This window comes from Tupaia chinensis, unplaced genomic scaffold (genome assembly GCF_000334495.1).
Source record: "Tupaia chinensis unplaced genomic scaffold, TupChi_1.0 Scaffold147282_1, whole genome shotgun sequence".
Classification (NCBI taxonomy): Eukaryota; Metazoa; Chordata; class Mammalia; order Scandentia; family Tupaiidae; genus Tupaia; species Tupaia belangeri.
In genome coordinates, this window is record NW_006207133.1 from 3,040,215 (window position 1) to 3,064,094 (window position 23,880).

Here is a 23,880-nt window from a genome sequence, read left to right on the forward strand (position 1 = left end):
TATATATGTGTGTGTGTGTGTGTGTGTGTGTGTGTGTGTATAAAGAATTTTTAAAATTTCTTACCATATTTATAATTTCTGAATGGTGGTGGCAAGCTGGTCCTTAAAGGAACATCTATAAGAGAAAGATAACTTTGATTACAAAATATTCAAATGAACAGTCTAAATGTATGCATAGTCTTTGGTTCTATTCTCCTAGATGTACAGACTCAGTTACTTTGGAAAAACTGATAGACACAAAATATAGCTACCATACCATCAAACTCCCAAGTGTCATCCAGAATAATGGAAACATTGGTAAGATGTTGACTGAGCTGCTATTAGCTGAACAAAGAATTCAGTAACACTATTGAAAGTTTTGGTATTCTGTTAAATACAACACTATCTATATACATCTGTAATATATAATATAAATATGTGAGACATTTTCATTTCCTACATGGTTAATGTTGGTTTGGCATATGAATCTGAGAACTCAAGAGTCTTTGGCTGTAGTGAGAACCAATGATCAAGAGCAATCTCATTCCTCTTATCAAAATTCAGATAACCTATAAAATAACTCCTCTAATTCAGTAAAGAAAAAAAAGCATAGAGTAAATATACTTCTACAAACATATTCCAAGGCCCGCTCCATGGCACAAAAGCCTGATCCCATACGGTGAGGGTGATTTGAATCTCCAGCACAGTTTTTTTGAAACATGCTAGGCATGTGTGCAAGTGCCCAGGATCTGGCAGGCTGTATGGCTGCAGGAAGGGGACTGCAGTGTGACCAGATCCTGTGGAGTGTTCCTCTTTCCCATTCAGTCCCACATGCACAAGCAAGTACTTTACCATGAATACATTTTTAAAGATTAAAAATACATATTCCAACACCAGTGTTGATTTTAATTAACAACATCTGACGGGACAAACCCCAAAGAGGGAAATTTGGTAATACATACTAAAATGACATATGCATATACTCCTTGACCTACCCATTCCATTCTAGGAATTGACCATAAAGACCTACTTTTGCATATACACATGTATGTGTGAGATAACATGTACACAAGGATACTAACTACAGCACTGTGCACAGTAGCAAATGCTCAGAGAAATCTAAATGTCCTTCCATGCAGCATAGGTTAAATAAATTATAACATGCCCAAACAATGAGTAATGGTATTTTTCAACCATTTAAAAAAAAACAGCTTTCTACAAATATGGCAAGATCTTCAATATATGTGATTGCTAGGCCCAACTGTAGTTTCTCAGGCAGTAGGTACCACTGCAGGGTAACAGAGCCATAAGGAAAGGCCCCAAGTTTGGATCCCAGGTTGAGCTGAACATGGTTCCTTCCTGGTTGGCTAGAAGGCTCCAGGGAGGATTGTGGTGTAGTGAGGTCCTGTCCAGGGCTACCCCTCCCCTTTATGAAATAAATGAATAAAATTTTAAAAAGAAAGAAAAAAGTCCCACAGAAAAGAGTTGTTTAAAAAACCACTATTTTTTGTAAGCCCCCTTTTGAGTAAAAAGGAAGCAGGATGAGAATACATGTTTATATTTGCTTGTACTTGAATGGGGCGAGAGGCATGGTGCACAGAAAGAGTAGACAGACTTTCACTGCATTTCTTTTTACATTTTTTTTTTTTTTGGAGAGGTTTTTGCTATAGGGCACGTGCGCTCACCAGAAAGACAGAGAGAGACAGAGAGACAGAAAGTGAGAAATCACCCCCCAGGGAGGATGGCCACGCCGCAATCCCTTCTCCTCTGTTGTCCTCTTGGGATCTTGGGCACGCACGCACACGTGCCCAGGGTGAGTTTAAGCCACTGGGTCCGGGACTCGAACCAGAGTCGACTACGTGGAAGTCCAGAGACATGGCCATTACACTAACTGCTGGTCCCTTTTTACATTTTTTTAAAGAGAGATTTTTTTGCTATAGGCATGTATGCGAGATTTTTTGTGCTATAGGCATGTGTGCGCACTGGAGAGACAGAGAGACAGAAAGCAGGAAACCACACCCCAGGGAGGATGACCACGCCACAATCCCTTCTCCTCCATTCTGTTCTTGTGATTTTGGGAATGTACTTACACGCATCCAACATGAGGTTTAAGTCATGGGGTCCAGTACCTGAACTATGGTCAACTACACGGGAGTCCAGGGATGTAACCATTATGCCATCTGCTGGCCCTTCTTTCTACATTTTTATCCTAAAGCCACATGAACATGTTGTCTATTAAGAAAAGCAGGGCCAGCCGGTGGTGTGGTGGTTAAGGCAGCTAGATCCAACATACCCAACTGCATAGTTCAAGTCCCAGACTCAGTAGCTTAAAAAACATGCCAGGCATTGGGACCAGCAGTTGGCGTAATGGCTATGTTGCTGGACCATGTAGTCAACTATGGTTCGAGTCCCGGACCCAGTGGCTTAAACTCACACTGGGCACGTGTGCGTGCATACCCAAGATCCCGAGAGGAGAATGGAGGAGAAGGGATTGCAACGTGGTCATCACCCCTGGAGGGGGTGATTTCTCGCTTTCTATCTATCTGTGTCTCTCTGTCTTTCTAGTGAGCGCACGTGACCAACCACCCCAAAAAAAAAAAATCCCATGCAGGGCATCACCCCCCAAAAAAAAAAAATCCCATGCAGGGCATGTGTATATGCCTGCCCAGAAAGAGAAAGAAATAGAGATGGGGTTGTGGCATGATCACCCACCATGGGAGATGCTTTCTCACTTTCACCCTCTTCTCTTTCTCCAGTGAGCACATGCGCCCTCTGAAAAATAAAATAAAAACCTCCCTAAATCTCCATACATTTGAATTGGGAAATGTGTTTTATAAGTACTTTTACCTTTTAGAGTCAAAAATATATAAAATTAGACTGTGTTATTCATTTATGTTAGAAACATTTAAACTACTTACAAAAGGTATTCTAGGAACAGGATAAATCGGCAGTTACCAGGGAATTCCCTGCTCTTAAGAGCATGTTGCTCTAGTAATGATTTCTGTACCAAGGGCAAATTTCCACCCAGTACTATGGTCTGATCAGTGTGCTTCTCCCCACTAGTTACACATCAGAGTCACGTAGCCCAGTATACTGGATCATTCCAAAGTAGGTTTTTCCCAGGCACACATATTTAAACACAACACAAAAACCTCCTGAGATTTTTTTAGTCAAACAAATTCACCTAAGGCCAGATAGGTAACACTAGGTGAATGGAGCAGGTTAGACAGGAGGAGCTGTGAGACCTAAGAGCTGCACCCCATCAACAGGGGCTTTGACTTACTGTAAAACTGTGATATGGCCACACTTAAAGATTTCAACAGAAACACTGAAGTCTGAGCTTTCAGTGAAATGTACCAACTTTTAAAACACGATAGGCCAAGGGAACCTCTCTAGAGGCAAGATTTGCCAAGCCTCTGGCTTAGAATTACCAGGAAATACACACACTTATTTCTGGTCCCTCATCTAGTTATGAATCATGGACTTCGAAGAATTCATTATACATGGGGCCGGCAAGTGGTGCAATGGTTAAGGGTGCTGGACTCCCACATGGCCCACCATGGTTTGAGTTCCAGACCTGGTGGCTTGCTTTCTCACTTTCTCTCCCTCTCTTTCTCTCTCACTCTGTCATTCTCTGACCAAATTTTAAAAATAAATAAATAAGGTTAAATAAAATGATTCTTTAAAAAAAAAAGAATTCATTATATATCAGAAAGGAGAATTAGGGACCAGCAGTTAGCGTAATGGCTATGTGGCTGGACTCCCATGTAGTCGACAGCGGTTCGAGTCCCGGACCTGGTAGCTTAAACTCACACTGGGTGCGTGCATGCGTGTGTGTGTGTGTGTGTGCCCAAGATCCCAAGAGGAGAATGGAGGAGAAGGAATTATGGTGTGGCCATCCCCCCTGGGGGGTGATTTCTCGCTGTCTCTATGTCTCTCTCTGTCTTTCTGGCAAGCGCACGCGCCCTATAGCAAAAACCTCTCAAAAAAAAAAAACAAAAAAGAAAGGAGAATTAAATTCATATATTACCATTTACATTTTCTAAATTAGAAAATAAAAACTCCTGAAGGAATGAGGTGAAGAGCAGATGACTCCATGGAGCTATTATCATTTGCAGATGTCTACACCTGAAAAAAAATTAAATCAGCCTTCTGTTCAATATAGATGCCTGGGAGAAGAGACAAGGTCTAGAACAAATGATAGTACTTTTTCTCTGTCTTCCTTTAGATCTCAGCTCAAGTGCCACCTCCACAAAGAGGACTCTTCTGACAACCTTGCATAAAGGAGGGTGTCTCCTCTGATACTGTTTGCTTCATAACATTTTTGACAATTTGAGATTTGTCTGTTTATCAATTTTTATCTCTGTTCTCTACTAATTCATAAATTTCTTATGATTAAGAAGTTAGGGGCTGTCTTCTCAAAACCAAGGATAGTATCTAGTACATAAATACTCATTAATACTGGTTAATAAATACTCGTTCCATGAAGGCAAAAACCACAGTTTATTGTCTTCATCATGCTGTCAGTAGCCAGAAAAGTGCCTAGAACATGGTATATGCTCAAATATATTTATGAATGAATAACTATCATTTCAGCCTTTCATCTGGCAGGAACACTGAATCCCAAAGAAGGTGAGAAGTCAACCCCAGGGGTCATAGATAGGTCTAGAATCTAGCCCTCCTAACTCCTGTTCTGCTGCATCAAAATGAGTGGGAACTAAGGCAGTCACCTTCTGCAATGGCTCTTGTTTCCATAGCTCTTGCATTCTGTGAGCATGTAGAATTACCACCACATGCATGCCACCAACCTCTGCCACTTCCATGTTCCAGAGTAGCAGGCAGAGAAGCAGCCTTAAGAGCTGGTGTAGTTGCACTTGGAGGTAATGACCACTGTTCTGGGATGCACAGAGTAGAGTCCTGATGCAGTTCAGGACAGCAAGCCCATCCTCGGTTCATATCCTGAAAACATTTGGCTCTCCTAGGCTTCTTGGCCCATTATTTAAGGGGCAGCCCTGAAGAGCTCTGAAATGTCCTTGAGATCTTTATATCATTGAGTTGACAGCACCTATATCTCTTCTATTAGTGTTAATTTCTTTAACAACTAGTCACTTGGCTACACTTCTAGTTTTCTTCCAAATATACTTTTTCATGCTTTGCATTACTAGATTGTGAATTTTTCAAATCTTTCTGCTCTGCTTCCTTTTTCATTATCAATTCTGTCTTTAAATCATCCTATTGTTCATTTTACTGAAAGTAGTATAAAGTAACCACAAAGCTCCTTTTATATTTTGCTTAGAAATTTCATTTGCAAGATAGTCATCACTCTTTAATTTGTCATTTCTCACAAAACCCTAGGACATGGCTAGAATGCAGCCAAGTTCTTTGCAACTGTGTAACAAAGTCAGCCTTCTCTCCAATATCCTGTAAGATATTCCTCCTTCTCATATGGCCTCAAAATGGACTCTCCTGATCACAGTCCTATCAACAGTCTGATCACAGTTGCTTGACTAATTTCTAAAGAATTCCATACTTTCCTAATTCTTCCCATTTTTTAAGTGTTCACCAGAATCTATATTTTCTATACCATTCCTCCAATCTCTTTCAACTTCTGACCATAACCAATTCACGAAACTACTTCCATATTTTCAGATATTCAGTATTAGAAACACCCCATTTCTCAGGTAGTGATTTTGTTTTAGTCTGTTTTATTGCTAATAATAAAAATATCTAAGTCAAGGTAATTGATAAGACTAGAGATTTATTTAGCTCATGACTTTGAAGGTCCAAGGTAGAGGAGGCTGGTAAAAGCCTTCCTGCTGGTGGGGGGCTCCCCAGAGTCCCAAGGTAGAGCAGGGTATTACATAATAAAAGCTTGAGCAGAGCATGAATAAGCATATCTGTGTCTGTGTCTCTTTCTTAGTGTCTGTCTCCTTATTAAGCTACAAAGATTGAACTGTAAGTGTACCACCCTGATAGCCTTAATCCTAATCACCTCCCAAAGCTCCCACCTCTTAATGCCACAGTCTGATTAAGTTTCTACCCTCCTAATCCTATTATAACTCAGCACAATTCAATACATGACTTGTGCAGAAACACATTCAAACTATGGTATTACTATATTTTAGAAATTATTTACATCCTTATGTTAAATTTTCCTTTCATTTTGTTTTCTCACCTTTGAACATAACTTTGGAACCTAATAAAGCTTTTACAGAAGAATTTAAGATTGTAGAATGTGGAAAACACTGATTTAATCTTTTATTATTGGAAGGCAAAGTTCACAAGAATGTAATCACTAACTTTATATTTAGGTTTCCATAAAAATCTTAAACAGAAAAATAAATTATTAGAAAAATAAGGCAACTTAATAAATATGCTGTTGACAACTGGGATGCCACGAAGGGTTCTGAAATGTTTAAAAAACTTGTTTAGAGGGCGTGGTGGCGCCCACCCTATGGTAAAAAAAAACTGTTTAGATACAAAAGACATTCAAGTCTGAAAATGTATTAAGCTATCACGGTCAATAAAATAATTCCTTACCTCATGTTAAAAACTCTAATTATGAAATCATCTAAACTACAGAAGAGTATGGAGAATGAAAATTTCATTTAACTCACCAACCAAATGATAGATTTAAAATCGAAGACTTTTAGGAAAGCACAAACACCTAAAGGGGAAAGAAATGAAGGTAACTAACTCAATGACTAAACCATATGGACAGAGAATACCAAAGACCTAATGTCACTCAAAACGATGTACCAACACTCTAACCTGATAAGGTGGTCTACCAGGTTCGAGAGTAAGGTTCTAAGGTTAAGCTACATTAGAAAGATTTTTACTCTAATTATGAAATCATCTAAACTACAGAAGAGTATGGAGAATGAAAATTTCATTTAACTCACCAACCAAATTTAACAAACATTAACATATTCTCATAACTGCTTCAAATCCTTTATTATTATTAAATAAAGCAATATGAGAGGCTGGAAAATGGTGCAATAGTAAAATCCAACACTCTGCAAGTGTGACCCACGTTGGAAAGCGCTGGGTTCATACACAGAGACCTCCTGCAGTATGCTGGGCCTGCATGCCCGTAATCCAGAGCTGGAGGTACACTGTGATGATAGGACTCTGTTTGGGGTGCTCTTTGTCTCTCTTGCTCATGGAATAACTAAATGGATAAACTTGTAAAACTTAAGTACAAAAAGCAATGTGGATATAGTTAAACTTTCTATTATCCCCCTCTCTTTCCTAGTCCCATCCTACAAGTAGCCACGAGCCACTCTTAAGTTCTACTTTTATGAGCAAAAAAAAAAAAAATTTTGATATGTAAAGTAAATGTCTGTGAAAAAATGTAAAATAAATAAATAAGAAGATTTTAAAAAAGTTCCCTTTTTAGACAGTGGAACACAGTTACCTACATGTAAATTGGAAGTTGGTTAAGCTGTTACCAAGGCAGGCATAAGACTTGAGTAGGCAGGCCTGGTTATCTGGCTGTGACCCTATACTACTTGCCAGTTGGGCATCCTCTGCTACGTGGGAAGAAAAGAACACAGAAAAGAAAAGTGGACTCCTGCCACTGTAGCAGTTTGAAAATTACAGCTTATCCTCAGGGACTTCAAGTGAACCAATTCTGAGGTGTTCCAAGAAGATCACTGCACGTGCTATATCAACACTAACATTACAATCCATAACACACATGAAGATCTAAAAATAATAATGTACGGATTTGTTTTTTATTTCAAAACTTGGATATATAAAAGCAGAACACTGTGTAATTGACACTGTGAGAAACCAGACTATACCACCCCAACGTATGCTTCATTGGCATAAGGACTGTTTTGCACTAAAGGCAATCAAGAAGCAGAGGCAGGGAAGTTCTCTGCCCTCCCGCTACTTGCCTAAAGGCAGGACACTGATTTACAAAGACAAAGATATCTGCCTCTCCTCATCTATCTGAAGAACAAAGGCTAACCAATGAAGACAACTGTAGATTCTCTTCAGTCTAGAGATGGCGCCAGAGGGATCTACAGTAAAAAGTTTTATGAACCACTCTTTTTTTTTTTAATGGAAATGAAGTACAAGTTTTTTGCTTTGTTTTTAAATAATCATTCTTTCTGTTTTAAAATTTATTTATATGTGTGTCATGGGTTTCAGCATGGTTTTTCACACCATGCACAGTGTGTAATTATCAAATCAGTTACAAACATCTTCAACAGTGAACTTTACATTATGTTGTGCACATTAAATAATAATGCTACTAGTATTTTTGGGAGCAAGATATATATTGAATAATTGACATGTTTTACTTTGGTATGGTACACCATTCCATAACCTATTTCTCTTGTTTACAGGCATTCTTGTAATTTTCCCCCAAAATCCTCTACCCATGTGGCTTCTGGTATCTTCCATTATTCTCTACTTCAGTGCCATCTAGTCCTTCAGCTTCTGCCACAGAGTGTGAAAATTCAGTATATGTTAAGTAGAGACATACAATATTTGTCTTTCATAGCCTGGCTTGTTTTATGTAGCATTATATCTTCTAGGTTTGTACACTTTGCATCGAATGAAGGATTCTGTTGTTTCTTGTTATTAAGTATATTCCATTGTGTATATGTGCTATATTTTCTTTCCTTTTTTTTCTTCTTTTTATAGAGAGATTTTTGCTATAGAACACATGCACTTGCTGGAGAGACAGAGAAAGACAGAAAGTAAGAAATCAACCGCAGTCCCTCTCCTCCATTTTCCTCTTGGGATTTTGGGCATGTATGTACACATGCCTGGCATGAGTTTCAAGCCATTGGGTCTGGAACTTTAACCATGGTCGACTATGTGGGAGTCTAGAAACATAACCATTATGCCATCCGCTGGTCCCAGTGCCACATTTTCTTAACCCATTCACTGATTGTTGGGCATTTATGTTTATTTCATGTCTCCATCATTGTGAATAATTCTGTAATAAACACAAATGTACAAATGTCTCTCCAACTGAGTGATTTACTGTACTTGGAGTAAATGTCCAAGAGTAGAAACATTTGGTTATATGGAAGTTCTATTTTTAGATTTTTAAGAAAACTTCATACTGTTTTCCAAAGGGATTGCACTAACTTACATTCCTACCAACAGTAAAAGAGGATTCCCTTTTGTCTGCAACCTCACCAGTATTTGTTATTCATGTGTGTATGTGTATGTGTGTTTTAATGATTGTTATTCTGACTGGGGTTAGAAGATTCTTCATTGTGGTTTTGATGTGCTTTTCCTGTATGTCAAGAGATGCTGATCATTTTTTCATGTCTTCCTTTGAGGGTTGTCTGTTCAGATAAACTGCCCTTTTTCATTGAATTATTATTAGTCTCCCCCACACACACACATGGGTGAGCTTTTGGAGGTCCTTAAATAGTCTGGTTATTGCTGGAGAGACAGAGAAAGACAGAAAGTAAGAAATCAGCCGCAGTCCCTCTCCTCCATTTTCCTCTTGGGATTTTGGGCATGTATGTACACATGCCTGGCATGAGTTTCAAGCCATTGGGTCTGGAACTTTAACCATGGTCGACTATGTGGGAGTCTAGAAACATAGCCATTATGCCATCCGCTGGTCCCAGTGCCACATTTTCTTAACCCATTCATTGACTGTTGGGCATTTATGTTTATTTCATGTCTCCATCATTGTGAATAATTCTGTAATAAACACAAATGTACAAATGTCTCTCCAACTGAGTGATTTACTGTACTTGGAGTAAATGTCCAAGAGTAGAAACATTTGGTTATATGGAAGTTCTATTTTTAGATTTTTAAGAAAACTTCATACTGTTTTCCAAAGGGATTGCACTAACTTACATTCCTACCAACAGTAAAAGAGGATTCCCTTTTGTCTGCAACCTCACCAGTATTTGTTATTCATGTGTGTATGTGTATGTGTGTTTTAATGATTGTTATTCTGACTGGGGTTAGAAGATTCTTCATTGTGGTTTTGATGTGCTTTTCCTGTATGTCAAGAGATGCTGATCATTTTTTCATGTCTTCCTTTGAGGGTTGTCTGTTCAGATAAACTGCCCTTTTTCATTGAATTATTATTAGTCTCCCCCACACACACACATGGGTGAGCTTTTGGAGGTCCTTAAATAGTCTGGTTACGAATCCTTTTTCTGAAATACAATATGCAAGTATTTTCTCCTATTCTGTGGGTTGTCTCATTACACTGCTTATCATTTCCTTTGCTGTCCAGAAGTGTTTTGCCTTGATATAATCCCACTCAACTATTTTTGGTGGTGTTGTCTGTGCCTTAGAGGTCTTATTTAAGAACACTATGTCTATTGGGAACAGCAGTTAGCGTAATGGCTATGTTGCTGGACTCCCACATAGTCGACCACAGTTCGAGTCCCGGACCCAGTGGCTTAAACTCACGCCGGGTGTGTGTGTGTGTGTGTGCCCATGATCCCGAGAGGAGAAGGGATTGCCACGTGGCCATCCCCCCTGGGGGGTGTGTGCTCGCTTTCTATCTCTCTGTCTCTCGCTGTCTATCTGGCAAGCGCACGCGCCCTATAGCAAATAAAAAAAAAAAAAAAAGAACACCTCTACACACACACACACAAAAAAAGAAAGCTATGCTTGTTCTAGTATTTTAAAGTGTTTCTGCTGCATTTTCTACAAATAGTTTTATATTTTGGGGCTTTATATTTCAGTTTTTAATTCATTTTGAGTTTCTGTATGAATAGTGAGAGATAGGACACATACACACACACACACACACACATATATATATATATATATATAATTTTTTAGATTTTTTTAAATTTGCCAGAGGGCATGTGTGCTTGCTGTAGAGACAGAGAGAGAAAAAATGAGAAAGCACCCCCACAGGGAATAGTCACACTGCAATCCCTTCTCCTTCATTTCTCCCTCCAGAATTTTGGGCAAGTATACATACACACACACTCCCAGCATATTCTTTAAGCTGCCAGGTCCAGGACTGGATGCATGCAGTTGGCCATGTGGGATCCAGCCACCTTTACTATTACTCCACTAGCTGGCCCTCTGTCTATCATAAATACAATAAATAAACTTTATTAAAAAGAAGAAGAAGACTGATTTCCTGCCTACTTTAAGTTCAATATTATAAACTACCATTGTTAGTCACCACACTGTCTCTGTGAGCACAGTGAGATGAACAACCAGCTCTTCTGATTTCCTGGCTCTACAGACCTCTGCCGCATTCCTGTCATGCTCCCCCAGGAAGCCCCCTGTAAAATCAGCTGGGTCATACTATTAGCTACACTACATTCCCTGGTTAATCAACTCTAAGAACTTATGCGTACTGTAATAAAAATAATTAAAGACAGAGGTGAGAAACCCAACTAATCTAGATCTTGTATTTCTTGTTTAATTAAAAACAATCATAGTGATAACAATCCCTGATGAGGGAGCACACATTATAAAACAGGGGCCCGTGGGGAAAGCACTGTGCTCATGCCAAGACCCAGACCAGGAGCTAGCCTGGCTTAGAAACTAGAGTAATACAATAGTTTTCTAAGAACTTTTTACCTTTAAGAGATTATTACTAATGACAGGGTCAATTATTTTTTTCAAAATACTAATAAAGCACAATGACTATAACATCATACCTTGTTTTAGGAATACTAAAAATTCCTTTACAGTTTGGTCCAAATTAACTCCATGATATACTACAGGCTTGAAATTGCGATGCTCAAATGAACGAATGAGGCGAACAGTAATGGTCACTCCTTCAGCGGCCATGTGGTGAAATTCCTGTGACAAGAGACATGAGGAGAGGCTAAATGACAACAACTCACAGTCATCTACAAGTGACCAACCTGAATTTCTACCATCTGACATCCAACCTTTCTGTGCCACATTGCATGGTATAGCAGACTGACAGAATTCCCAAATGAAAGCCAGGTTCCAAGGGCACTCACAGAGGTCCCATGGTTACGTCTACCTAGCCACTGAGGTCCTGGGCAGCTTTCTTCAAGATGTGCTGACTTCCAGAAAACAGAGCACAAAATGAAGAGAAGCAGCATAAGGGTCTATGTGCATCCTGGATGAGGCGGGCAGTACACACGTACACAGAGATGCGGCGGACACAAGGCTGCTTTGCATTTTATATGCCAACGGGGTCTCAATTGGCCCTGAGATGAAAGTAATTATATGTAGGACCTTCAAAAAGTTCGTAGAAAAATGGAATTAACGTACAAGTTTAGGGGCCAGATGGCAGTACAATGGTAAAACACTGGGTGGAAAGGAAAACCTTTCTCTCATGGAAATGTTCCCAGTTCGAGTCCAGAGACCTTGTTAGGGAGACCAGGCATATGTGTACCCATGATGCAGAACTGGATATATCATGGCTGGGGGTGGATCCAGGCTGGGCGTGGATCGTGGAGTCAGGACCCTGCGAGCATGCTGTCTCTCCCTCTCCTTGCTTCCCTCACATATAAAAAAATAAACTTTTTAAAAATTATGAGTTTATCTTAAAACAAAAATTTTTAAATCCATTCATAGTTTTTTCTAAAATATGCATTTTCTATTCATTTTTGAGGACCCTTATATATATTAGAGTCAACTAAAAACAGAGAGCATTGCAATCTCACAAATGCTGCCACAGTGTTGTCCAGCTTCCGCATTACTGAAGGTGAGTCTGAGTATTTCATCCTAGAACCATATACCCGTCCTACCTCTCAGGTGTTAACAGTTCTTCCATTTACTGCTCTCACCAAGCTCTGAGGTGTTATGCCCATTTTAAAAATGAGGAGCGAGACTCAGAGCGATTACAAAGATTTCTCCAGGACAAAAGGCTGGTAAATACTGGAGCCAGGATTCAAGTGTCAACTTAAGCCCACGCTTTCTAACATGCTACCAAATTATGTCCTCCAAAAATAATCTGCAAAGTCACCAATGTTTTCAAGATAAAAGTAGGGTGTAGTTCTATCTAGCGGTAGATGTTTCCTGTTGCTTTCAATTTTGTAGGAAACTTTCAACCACCACATACAATAAGAGTAAATATTAGGAAAAAACACCTATAACACTAATACATTAAGAAAAGATGTTCAATCTCACTAGTAATCAGGACCAGTCAAAAATAACAAATTAAAGTCTGACAATACCTAGTGTATTGGCAAGTGCGTGGAACAATGAGAATTAGAGAAGGTAGGTACCCAGTGAGTACTGCTTTTGGAAACAGATTGGCAATACTTAGTAAAGATGAAGACACACATATCTTCTGATGCAGCAATTTCATTCACGGATAGTGAACACTAGAGTATGTATTCCCTGAAAATGCATGTGTTGAGATTTGGTTGTACAGGTGTAAAGGTATTACAAGGAAACTTAGTATCTCCATGGTGTTGAAAGGTGAGGCCTTGGGAGTGATTAAGTGATCATGGTGGGGTCCCCATGACTGAGTTCTGGTGGGCTGCAGGAGAGGAAGGAGACCAGAACTGAGATACTCACAGACAGCTGCTCTGCTCTGCCCTTACACTTGAGTGAGCTGCCTCAGGACACTGTGAGACCCCCACTGGGCATGACCCCTGGGCCTAGGCCTTCCAAATCATAAGATGAATAAACCTCTATTTTTAAAAATCACCCAGTTTCAGGAATTTTCTGTTATTATTAAAAAAAAAAATGAACTAAGACAGTAGATACCCTTGGGTATCTCTCAAGATAACCACAAGGACAACTGCAAAAGAACATTAATAATGTTAAAATATATTGGCCAGAGAAGGCCTCCATATTCCTGCTTTTGCTTCTGTAAGCGAACTGCAACCTCACTTGGAAAACTGCTTCCTTGGTAAAGCTGCTAAGTCACAGCCAATCACAGCAGCTACGCTTCAATCACAGACATCCTGTCCTTTAAACTATATTAATTCAGACAAACTTCAAGCTGTAAACAGTCCAATTATTTCTCTATCTCTTTCCCCCACTTCCATTTTTTGCATGTCACTTTTGTGTTCCAACATATGTTACTTTCTCCCACTGGAACTTAAATATTGCACAACCACGAGGCCACCCAGAGTCTCCTGAAAGCCGTTCCAGGGTCCCCAATTGGAATTGTGTTTCCTTTTGCTCAGTTAAACTCCACTAAATTAAACTGCCTCAAGTTTTTCCTTTAACAATAGCAAAACTGGAACCACTCACCCACCAAACCACCAACGGGAGAATGGCCAAGGGAACGACAGCACACAGGGGAGCAGGTGTGAACGGCAGTAAAAACAGATGAGGGCTACACACATTTACAGGGAGAAGCTCAGAAAGGTTATGAGGGGCAGCAGGTGGCATGGTGGCTAAGGCGCTGAATTCCCACATGGTCAACCACAGTCCAAGGCCCAAACCTGGAGGCTTGCCTTCTCACTTTCCCTCTTCCCCCTTCTCTCTATCGTTGAGCACACGTGCGCTATAGCAAAATTTTTAAATAATAATAAATAAAATTAGATAAATAATTCTTTAAAAGAAAGTTATGCTGTGTAAAAAAAAAAGCAAGTTGCAGAAAGATCAGAGTATACTGTTATTTACACAAAGTTGTAAAAGATGCAGTTAACTTATCTCAGGCAGAAAAAGAATTGTATATTTTGGGAAGAGTCCACAAGAGTTTCAAAAATATTATACAAGCAATATTATATGTCTTAAGCAGGATATTAGGTATATGGAGAGCGTAAAATTCTTTACACCTTTTATGGTATATCTGAAATATGTCATAATACAGATAAGCCACATTAATTTGGCCTGGAAAGTCTCTGGATCTTAGAATGCTTATACAACTATTTTACTACTTTAGAGAAAATATACAGCACATTATATATGTAAAGCAAAGGTTTCGGCTGTTTCGATAAATAAAAATAGTTTATGATTTAAATTATCATACTGTTTATAATTAAATTATTTGTTCTAAAGGATCTGAAAACAGATTTACTTTATAATCCTGTTACCTGGAAACAGACTTCACTTTATAACCTTCTCACAGATTATAAGTATTTACCTTGTAATCTTCCCAGTCTTTTGGTAGTTCCAATGTTAATTACTATACTATGTCTTATTAAGTTGGATTAACAATGCTTCCCAGAAAATATGTTCCTAGAATCTACCAAATAATAGCAGGCCAACAAATATCTACGAAGTTAAAATTTAAAACATACTAACTATTTTATAAATAGCAGCTCTTGAGCAAGAGACATTATAAAAGCCTTTGTAGTTTAAAGCAGTGTTAGTAGGTTTGTTGAAGCTCTGACTCCTCTCTACACCCACTTACTTCCCCAAAACAAACAAAAAACGCTTTACAAACACACTCACAAACAGATGCCACATCCACACACATACCCACACATGCTGGGAGTCCCTTACTACAGTCCAAGGTCCCACAGAGCTCAGAGCTAGGTAGATTTACATTAAATATCTGAGGCCAGCAGATGGCATAGTGGTTACATCACTGGACTCCCACGTGGCTGACCATGGTTCAAGTCCCAGAACTAGTGGCTTCAAACTCATACCAGGTGTATGTGCAGGCATTTCCTAGATCCCAGGAGGAGAAGGGACTGTAGAGTGGCCATCACCCCAGAAAGTGACATCTCACTTTCCCTCTCACTGGACCTGTCTCTTTCTCTGGCAGCGCACAAGCCCAAAGGCAAAAACCTCTCGTTAAAAAAATTTTGTTTAGTTAAATATCAACTCTACCTCTTAGTTTCAACTGTGTGATATGTACAATGAGAAGAATTCTTAGAAAGCTGTTCAGTGAATTTAAGAAATTAATATACATTAAACACTGAATACAGTACCTAATACAGTAGGATATTGATGAACAGTAGTTGCTTTTATCATTATTCTTCTTCTTGAGATAAAAATAAGTTGGGAGTATAAAGACAGTTAACAAGCAGCAAAGATGATAAATTCCCAGATACAATTATGTAAATGGTCTAACCAAAAAAGACCAGGCAGGTTAGTACATGCAGGCCCTTATGAAACTGTTTTCTATTTGCAGTTTGGTGGGGTTTTTGTTTGTTTGTTGGTTGTTTTTTTTTCCCACTTAATACAAAGTTGCACTAATGCTGTACTTAAATAGTTGAAGTTTCAATTTAAAATTCCAAATCTGTGTTAATATCTAATTTTAGTCAACAATGCATTGTCACCTTCTTTAGAAACCTGTTGTAATCTGGGACCATCAGTTGGCATAATGGCTATGTTGCTGGACTCCCATGTAGTTGACCACAGTTCGAGTCCTGGACCCGGTGGTTTAAACTCACTTCGGGTGCATGTGCATGCATAACCCAGATTCCAAGAGGAGAATGGAGGAGAAGGGATTGCGGCGTGGCCCTCCCTCCTGGGGGGTGATTTCTCACTTTCTGTCTCTCTGTCTCTCTGTCTTTCTGGTGAGCACATGTGCCTTCTGGCAAAAACCTAAAAAAAAAAAAAAAAAAAAAAAAAAGAAAAAAGAAATCTATTGTAATCATACTTAATAACTAAATAGTTACTATCAGAAGGAAACCATTATCTTATTTGCCCTAAAGGTCCTGACAAATACAGCTTGTTAGTTTAGTTTAAAGAGGCTGGTACACTGAGAGGCAGTTTAGAAAACTAATATTACAGATTATAAAATCTGACATTTTCCCACAAAGTTTAACCTATTTAAGGAAAAAAAAAGGAAGAGAGAGATCAAGTTTAAAAGAAGATAAAAAGATGTGAAATAAAATGATATACCATGTTTTGTTTTGTTTTGTTTTGTTTTTGAGAGGTTCTTGCCCTAGGGCATGTGTGCTTGTGGGAGGGACAGAGAGAAAGCAAGAAATGACCTTCCAGAGGAGATGGTCATGCCACAATCCCTTCTCCATTCTCCTTTCAGGATCTTGGACACACATGCACATTACACCCAACGTGATTTTCAAGCCTCCAGTTCTGGCATTTGAACTGCGGTCACCCATGTGGAAGTCCAGTGACATAACCATTATGCCTTCTGCTGGTCCCCCAAATTCCATGCTTTTTAAATCTTATTTAACAGAGATTTTTGCTAAAGGGTACATGCTTCGCCAGAGAGACAAAGACAAAACAGGAGCGAAATCACCCCATGAGGGTGGGGGTGGTGGGGTGGTGGCCACGCTGCAATCCCTTCTTCTCCATTCTCCTCTCAGGATTTTGGGCACCATGCACACACACCCAGCAAGTTTTAAGCTGTCAGGTCCAAGACTTGAACAGCACTTGACTACAGGGGAATCTAGTGACATAACCATTAATGCCATTTCCTAGTCCCAACATTCCTTGTATTTAACTATGAAGTTTTCAAAGTTGTAAAGAAACCAATTCTCCTTAGATTAATGTATGAATCAAATAAAATTTCAATCAAAATATAAAAGGGTGGTTTGGGGCACTGGACACAAATATTTCTAAAATCTCTGTAAAAATACATCTATTAATTGACAAAGTCATAAGAGAAGAAGAGGAAGGCTGGCAATGTCAATTATTAAAATACATTATAAAGATGGGACCAGCAGGTGGCATGGTGGTTAAGGTGCTGGACACTCCCACATGGCTAACCACGGTTCGAGTCCCAGACCTGGCAACTTGCTTTCTCACTCTTTCTCTCTCTCTGTCTCTCTCTGGTCAAATGAAAATAAATGAATAAATAAATAAAATAAAATAAATGATTATAAAAAATAAAATACATTATAAAGCAATAGTTGCATAGGCATAAGTTCCTATGATTTTCATAACTTTACAGAATCCAATAACAAAAATGTTAATGCACTATCAAGCAACAGTAATGTAAACTGTGATGCTGAAGTAGGAATAGACAGAAGAATCAATGGAACATAATGGAAAGCTCACAAATAGAATCATAATTGGAGAGAATTTAGTACAAGACAATAGCATTTCAAATTAGTGGGGAAAAGAGATTTTAATGAACAAATAGCATTGGGAAGGCTGGTCAATCAGGAAAAAGATGAATTCTTAGCTCGCTCCTTATAAGAAAAAATAACTGTACATTCAACAAATTTTGCTATAAAATATATTTAAAAAATAGAAAAATAGGTATATACTTTTATAATCTTCAAGTAAGAATAAGGCCTTTTTTAAGCAAATAGATATCAGTGACCATCAAAGAAAAGGCTGATAGAGGTAACAATATAAAAATGTAAGAAATAACCTATTCTAATTAACACATGGTTAAAAGTACTGGGTCGTCGGAAAACTCATGACATATTTTTTTCTGTGTTTTTCTATGCAAAAAATGCATCATGACTTTCCGACAACCCAATACTGGCTTTAAAAAGTCAATAATGTGAAAAGCTGACCAACTTCACTTCTAACTGAACACCTGTATATGAAAACAGCAAGATATCAATTTTATCATCAGACTGTTAAAAAAATTAATTAAAAACTTATCAGTGTGGTTACGGTGCTGAGCTACCACATGGCCGGCCACAGTTCGAGTCCTGGGCCCAGCAGCTTCAGAATCATGTAGGGCATATGTGCGTGCATGCCCAAATTCCCAAGAGGAAAATGGAGGAGAAGGGATTGCAGAGTGGCCATCCCCCTGAAGGGTGACTTCTTGCTTTCCCTCTCTCTGTCTCTGTGTCTTTCCAGTAAGTGCACATGCTCTATGGGGTGGGGGGGGGTACCGGTCAAATTCGTGCTGGCAAGGATGTGGAGGAATTAATATTTTTATATTCTTTTGGTAATGAGTGGGGCAACTTGTATCCAAATTTTACATTTGCCCATCCTTTGTTATGACAGTTTTTCTTCTAATAATTCACCATGAGAATATAATTACATCAAATATTTTTAAAATTCATGAGCTCGTAATACGGTTTTTAAAAGCTAACAAGTTACTCTGAAGGCTAACAAGGCTAAACAGATATATTTTCCCTAGAAATGGCTTACCAGGGTGTGGGGGAGGTAGGGGACACAGAAATGAGGGGAAAAAAAACATTTTATCTTTCTTTCCTTGTACAGACTGTATTTCAGAATCAAATAGCTGATGAGAAAAAGTTCTTTATGAAAGAATTACAGTTTTAAAGCGCTAAAATAATGAAAGAATTTAAAATAAAGCATATGAGGGCCAGCTCTACAGCCTAAGAGTAATGCACTACACAAGAAAAGCCAGATCTCACATGGCCATCACAGTTCAAATCCCTGGCCTGGTTAGACTGAAACATGCAGGCATACACACAAAGGTCCAAGATCCAACAGACTGGAAGACAGGCAGGAGTGGATCAGACACTATGGAGGGTATTCATCTCCATCTCTCTCTCTCTCTCTCTCCCTCCCTCCCTCCCTCCCTCCCTCCCTCTCTCTCATGTGTGCATGCACAAGCTCTATCATGAATAAAGAAAATAAATTTTAAAAAATAATAAAGATATTATCAAATGTGAAAGTATGGAGAAATTACATCCCTTGCTCTTTGTTGGTGGTTTGACTCATTTTTAATTAAAAAAAATTGTTTACAGTCTGATGGCAAAATTAATATCTTGCTATTTTTGTACACAGTTCTTCAGTTACAAGTAAAGTTAGTTATCTTTTCACACTATTGACTTTTTATACACAAAATGGTACAACCATTCTGGAAAAGAATATGGTAGTTTCTTAAAAACTAAGCATGTTTTTATCATAAGACCCAGTAATAGCATTCTTAGGCCTTTTATACAAGAAATATAGCTTATGTTCACATCAAAATCTATCTACAAATCCTCATAGCGTATTTGTGTGTGATGCTGAAAAACTGTCAGCAATCCAAATGTCCTCAAATAGATGAATGTCTAAATAAACTGTGGGATAGCCTCACCATGAAATACTACACAGTAATAAAAAGGAATGAACCATTGATACATGCAACAATCCAGATGGATTTCAAGAGAAAAGCTGAATGAGGGAAAAAGGCCAATCTCGAAAGTTTAATTCACTTTATATGTCATTCTTGTGGTGATGAGTTATTGAAATGGATAACCAAAGTATTGCCAAAAACGAAAAACAAAAGTATTGCCAACAGTTAGGAAGAGAACAAGGAAAGAAGGGGCTGTGACTATGAAAAGGCAGCGTGAGAGATCCTTGTGATAGAAATGCTGATTCTTGACTGTGGTTACCCACACTTAGCTACACACACAATAAAAATGCACAGAACTGAATGCACACAGCCATAGCCATGAACATACCTACACATGCAGGTGCATGTAAAACTAGTGAAATCTGAACAAGGTCCATGTCAGCGTCAATTCCCTGGTTGCAATACTGGACTATATTCAGGAAGATGTAGCCATTAGGGGAAACTAGGTGAAGGGCCTAAGGGATCTGTCTGCATCATTTCTTACAAGTACATATGAATCTACAACTATCCCAAAATAAAGTTTCTAAAAGTCATCATTCTGAAAACCCTAAATGCAAGAAATGGTCATAAAGGCATGCTAAAACCATCAGGTAAAGATTGATGGGGAACTTTAGAATGAACTTAACTAATCAAACTTTAGGAAGGAATCAAGCCTCTGGATCTAACTCCCAGGTCATCAGCTACGATGAGGTATAGAAGATGGCAAATGTTCTTTAAAAAGGCCATCGGGAGGAGGAAACTGAACAAAAGCACACAGTGCAGAACTTGTCAAGTACTAGAAAGGACTGAGAGGGTTAGAACGTAGCTACGCTCCTGATAAGCACTGAGGTATATCAAATAAGCCCAAAGCATTCAGCAATCAAAGCCACCAGAACCAGGTCACACAAACTTGTCTACGATGACACAGAGGCCTTCCACACAGCCCATCCCTGCCTCTCTGATGGTGTCTGTCACCAGCGCAATCTCTTTCACTCAGCAATCCAGTCACAATGACAGCACAGCTCCTGCTCAACACACTGTGGCCAGACCTCTGCTACACCTCTCCAGCCCCAGCTTCTCTCAAAGCCCCGCCCACTTGCCCTCTTGCAGTCCCACTATGCATCCTTCAAGGCACAGCCCAGGGACCACCTTCTACAGGACTGTCGCAGCGGCTCCTCCTCCCAGGTTGAGCTATGGGCACAGGGTCTGCCACAACACCTGATCATCCCTTAATGAATTCCTCTATTTAAAGGAGTCTGGCTCAAAAATTTCTTGAGGGAAAGAATACAGTATGGCTGATTTTCGTATACCCAGAGTTTATGCGACATATGAGGCACCTAAGAGGACCTGCCATGTTTGCAGAACTGATAAGCAGTCAAAGGGCTGAGGAAAACCTGAATTCTGAAGCCAGCAGCAGTGGTGCAACCGTAACACACACTCTGTAGTGCTGAATCCACGTGGGAAGGTCCTCGGTTTGTTACCAGAAATCTCCCTGTATATGCTGGGCAGCTGCATGTATGCCTGTGATCAGGCTTGCTGAGGTTGGAGGTGGATCCTGGCATAAAGACCCTGTTGGGAGTGTTGGGTGTGTGTGTGTGTGTGTGTGTGTATCTCCTCCTTTCCAAGTCTTTCAACTTTAAAAAAATAAAAAAGAAAAAGAAAAAGAAAGAAAGAAAGAAAGAAAGAGAGAGAGAGAGAGAGACAGAGAGAGAGAGAGAGAGAGAGAGAGAGAAAGAAAGAAAGAAAGAAAGAAAGAAAGAAAGAAAGAAAGGGAATTTGTCTTTTTCTAAAAACACAGACATTGCAGTGAGGCACTAAATACATGGAGCCCAATGTTTGAGACCTGGAAATAACTTCATTGTTCCAGACAATGAATGCTTTTTAAAAATAAATGTGGGGGCTTTCAGGTGGCATGGTGGTTAAGGTGTTGGACTAGCACATGGCTGACCATGGTTTGAATCCCAGACCTGATGACTTGCTTTCTTACTTACCCTCCCTCACTCTCCCTCTCTCCCTCTCTCTGGTGAGTACTTGTGCCCTGTAGTAAATTAAAAATAATAATATTAAATAAAATTAAATAATTTTCAATTAAAGAAAAAAATGAATATTTAATATCTATAAAACATATTGCAATGAAAACTCATTTCTATCCATAATTACATATAAGCTGGATTTATGTATGTTATGGGGATATTCCAATACATCTTATATGGCATAGGGTGAGGCTTTGAACAGTAAGAGTGCCCAGGGCTTTAGGAAGGTCTATAAACCTCCCTACCTACAAAAACCTGTTCTGGCTGGTGCCTTACCCTGCTGGTTTGGGACAATAAAGAAAATTCCATATCCAAAGCAAAGCAAAACTCTCATCAACAGACAGACAAGTAAACAAAGCAAATCCAAATCCCATGGAGGGAGCTCAATAGAGCTCCCAGTTGGCTGGCCAGTAAGCACTGCATCAAGGCAGCTGGCCTACTGATGTCAGACTAGAATTCTCTGGTCCACACAGGTCAGCACTTTTAGACCAGGCTCCAGCACAGTGAAGAGGGAAGAGAGCTTTTTGTGCCCCTACAGCTGAGAGGGGGCTTCAGCCTCCAGCCCTCTGAGCTTGTGGTGAATATATGGCAATCAGAAGTCAGGATAAGCTGCTGCCAGGCTCCCTGACCCACCCAGGAACTCCCAAACTGACTTCTCTCCCCAAGGTAGAGTACCAAGCTGGAGAACTGGAAACCAGCAGAGGCAGCTCAAGGTAAAAAAGGACGACGGGGCATATAAAAGCTCAGAGCCTAGCATGACAATAAGCATAAAACATGCACTGCAAAGTACTTGATCACTGACTTCAGACTGATCTCTAGCAGCCCACAAAACAAAAACAAAGCCTAACCAGTTGATTCTGGTTATTCTCAGGAGCTGTAGTCTATAAAACTGGTTGTAAACACTGAATTTGCAAATCCTGAGCCACTGCTCCTAGCACAAATGCAGGGGTAGGTTCCTGTAGTTTCTGGTCACATTTTTGGCAAATGACCAATACATTAACTTGTTTCATGCATGTTTCTTTTAAAGGACAACTTGTTTAATTTATATTATGGATTCATTAACATTTAATTCACAGCCAATGGGCATTATAACTCATGCCTGAATGAAGCTTCTATAACACATGTTTTTTCTCCATAAGGCACATCACAGCCTTTGACGGCACTTCAGCACCACTCTTGGGGGCCATTTTATACACCGAAATCACCCAAAAAAAAGAAGTCTGTAAACACAGAAAACATGCCATTAACTAGACCACCAATTGGACACTTATTTACAAGACGGGAGCTGAAAAAGGCAGAGCACTGCTCTGTTTGACCTCGGCTTGGGGCGGGGGGTGACCACTGAGTGAATCAAATTTTTCACTGCTCTGCACATGTCTGAGAATGACCAAGAAAGTGCCTTGAGTATTGCTGTTGGGGTTATGAATAAATTTTAAAGCATAGGTGAATTTGCAAATAATTAGGACTGACTATATTACCAAAACAACAGTCCATCTGCCTTTCGGTATGGGAAGAAAGCGTGCTGTTGACCTTTTCATAAGAATGGAATCCAAATGAGCTACCATTAGAAGCTTTAAGTGCAGGGAAGCACTCAAGCACTCAGGCAGTTAACATGGAAAAGATTCTATAACTACTGGGCACAAGAGAGCCCTGACTGACCTTCCTCCATGTAATGGGCAGGTTTCTGAGAAGTAGTGTATATGACTGGAATTTCAACAGACTCCTAGAGTGAATCGTTTTGAAAAACTGAATTATTTAATAAAATTGTACCTATTCCATAAATTTCAGTATTATGAAATCAAAACTGTCATCAAATTAGTTTTAAAGCTTGTCTAACCCATATGAAAAAAATGTTAATTAACCGAAGAGTATGGTTCTAACCACTGTCTAATTAAATCTGACTTAGAGCTGGCTCCATATGTAGCAAACTATAATATACCTTAGTAGGTAAACGAACCACAACCGAATACAAGAGTACATTCTTGTAAAAGTGACTGGGTGTAGCCAATCACAGGCTAGAAATTGCTCAGACACACACAAATAAGGCAAACGCCAATCTGTAACCAGACTATT

At 39.3% G+C, this 23,880-nt stretch overlaps 1 protein-coding gene across 12 annotated transcripts in view; it reads right to left on the reverse strand.

Annotated features, from left to right (window-relative positions):
• Positions 1-23,880, reverse strand: part of CUNH2orf76 (chromosome unknown C2orf76 homolog) — a 70,511-nt gene that overhangs the window by 21,011 nt on the left and 25,620 nt on the right. For all 12 annotated transcript variants that reach the window (XM_006169549.3, XM_006169556.3, XM_006169548.3 and 9 more), the window contains 2 exons: positions 11,601-11,745; positions 65-115 (listed from right to left, as the gene is read on the reverse strand). In XM_006169549.3, coding sequence (XP_006169611.1) covers positions 65-115; positions 11,601-11,733 — 184 coding nt within the window. In that variant the 5' untranslated portion in view covers positions 11,734-11,745. The remainder of the gene's footprint in view (positions 1-64; positions 116-11,600; positions 11,746-23,880) is intronic.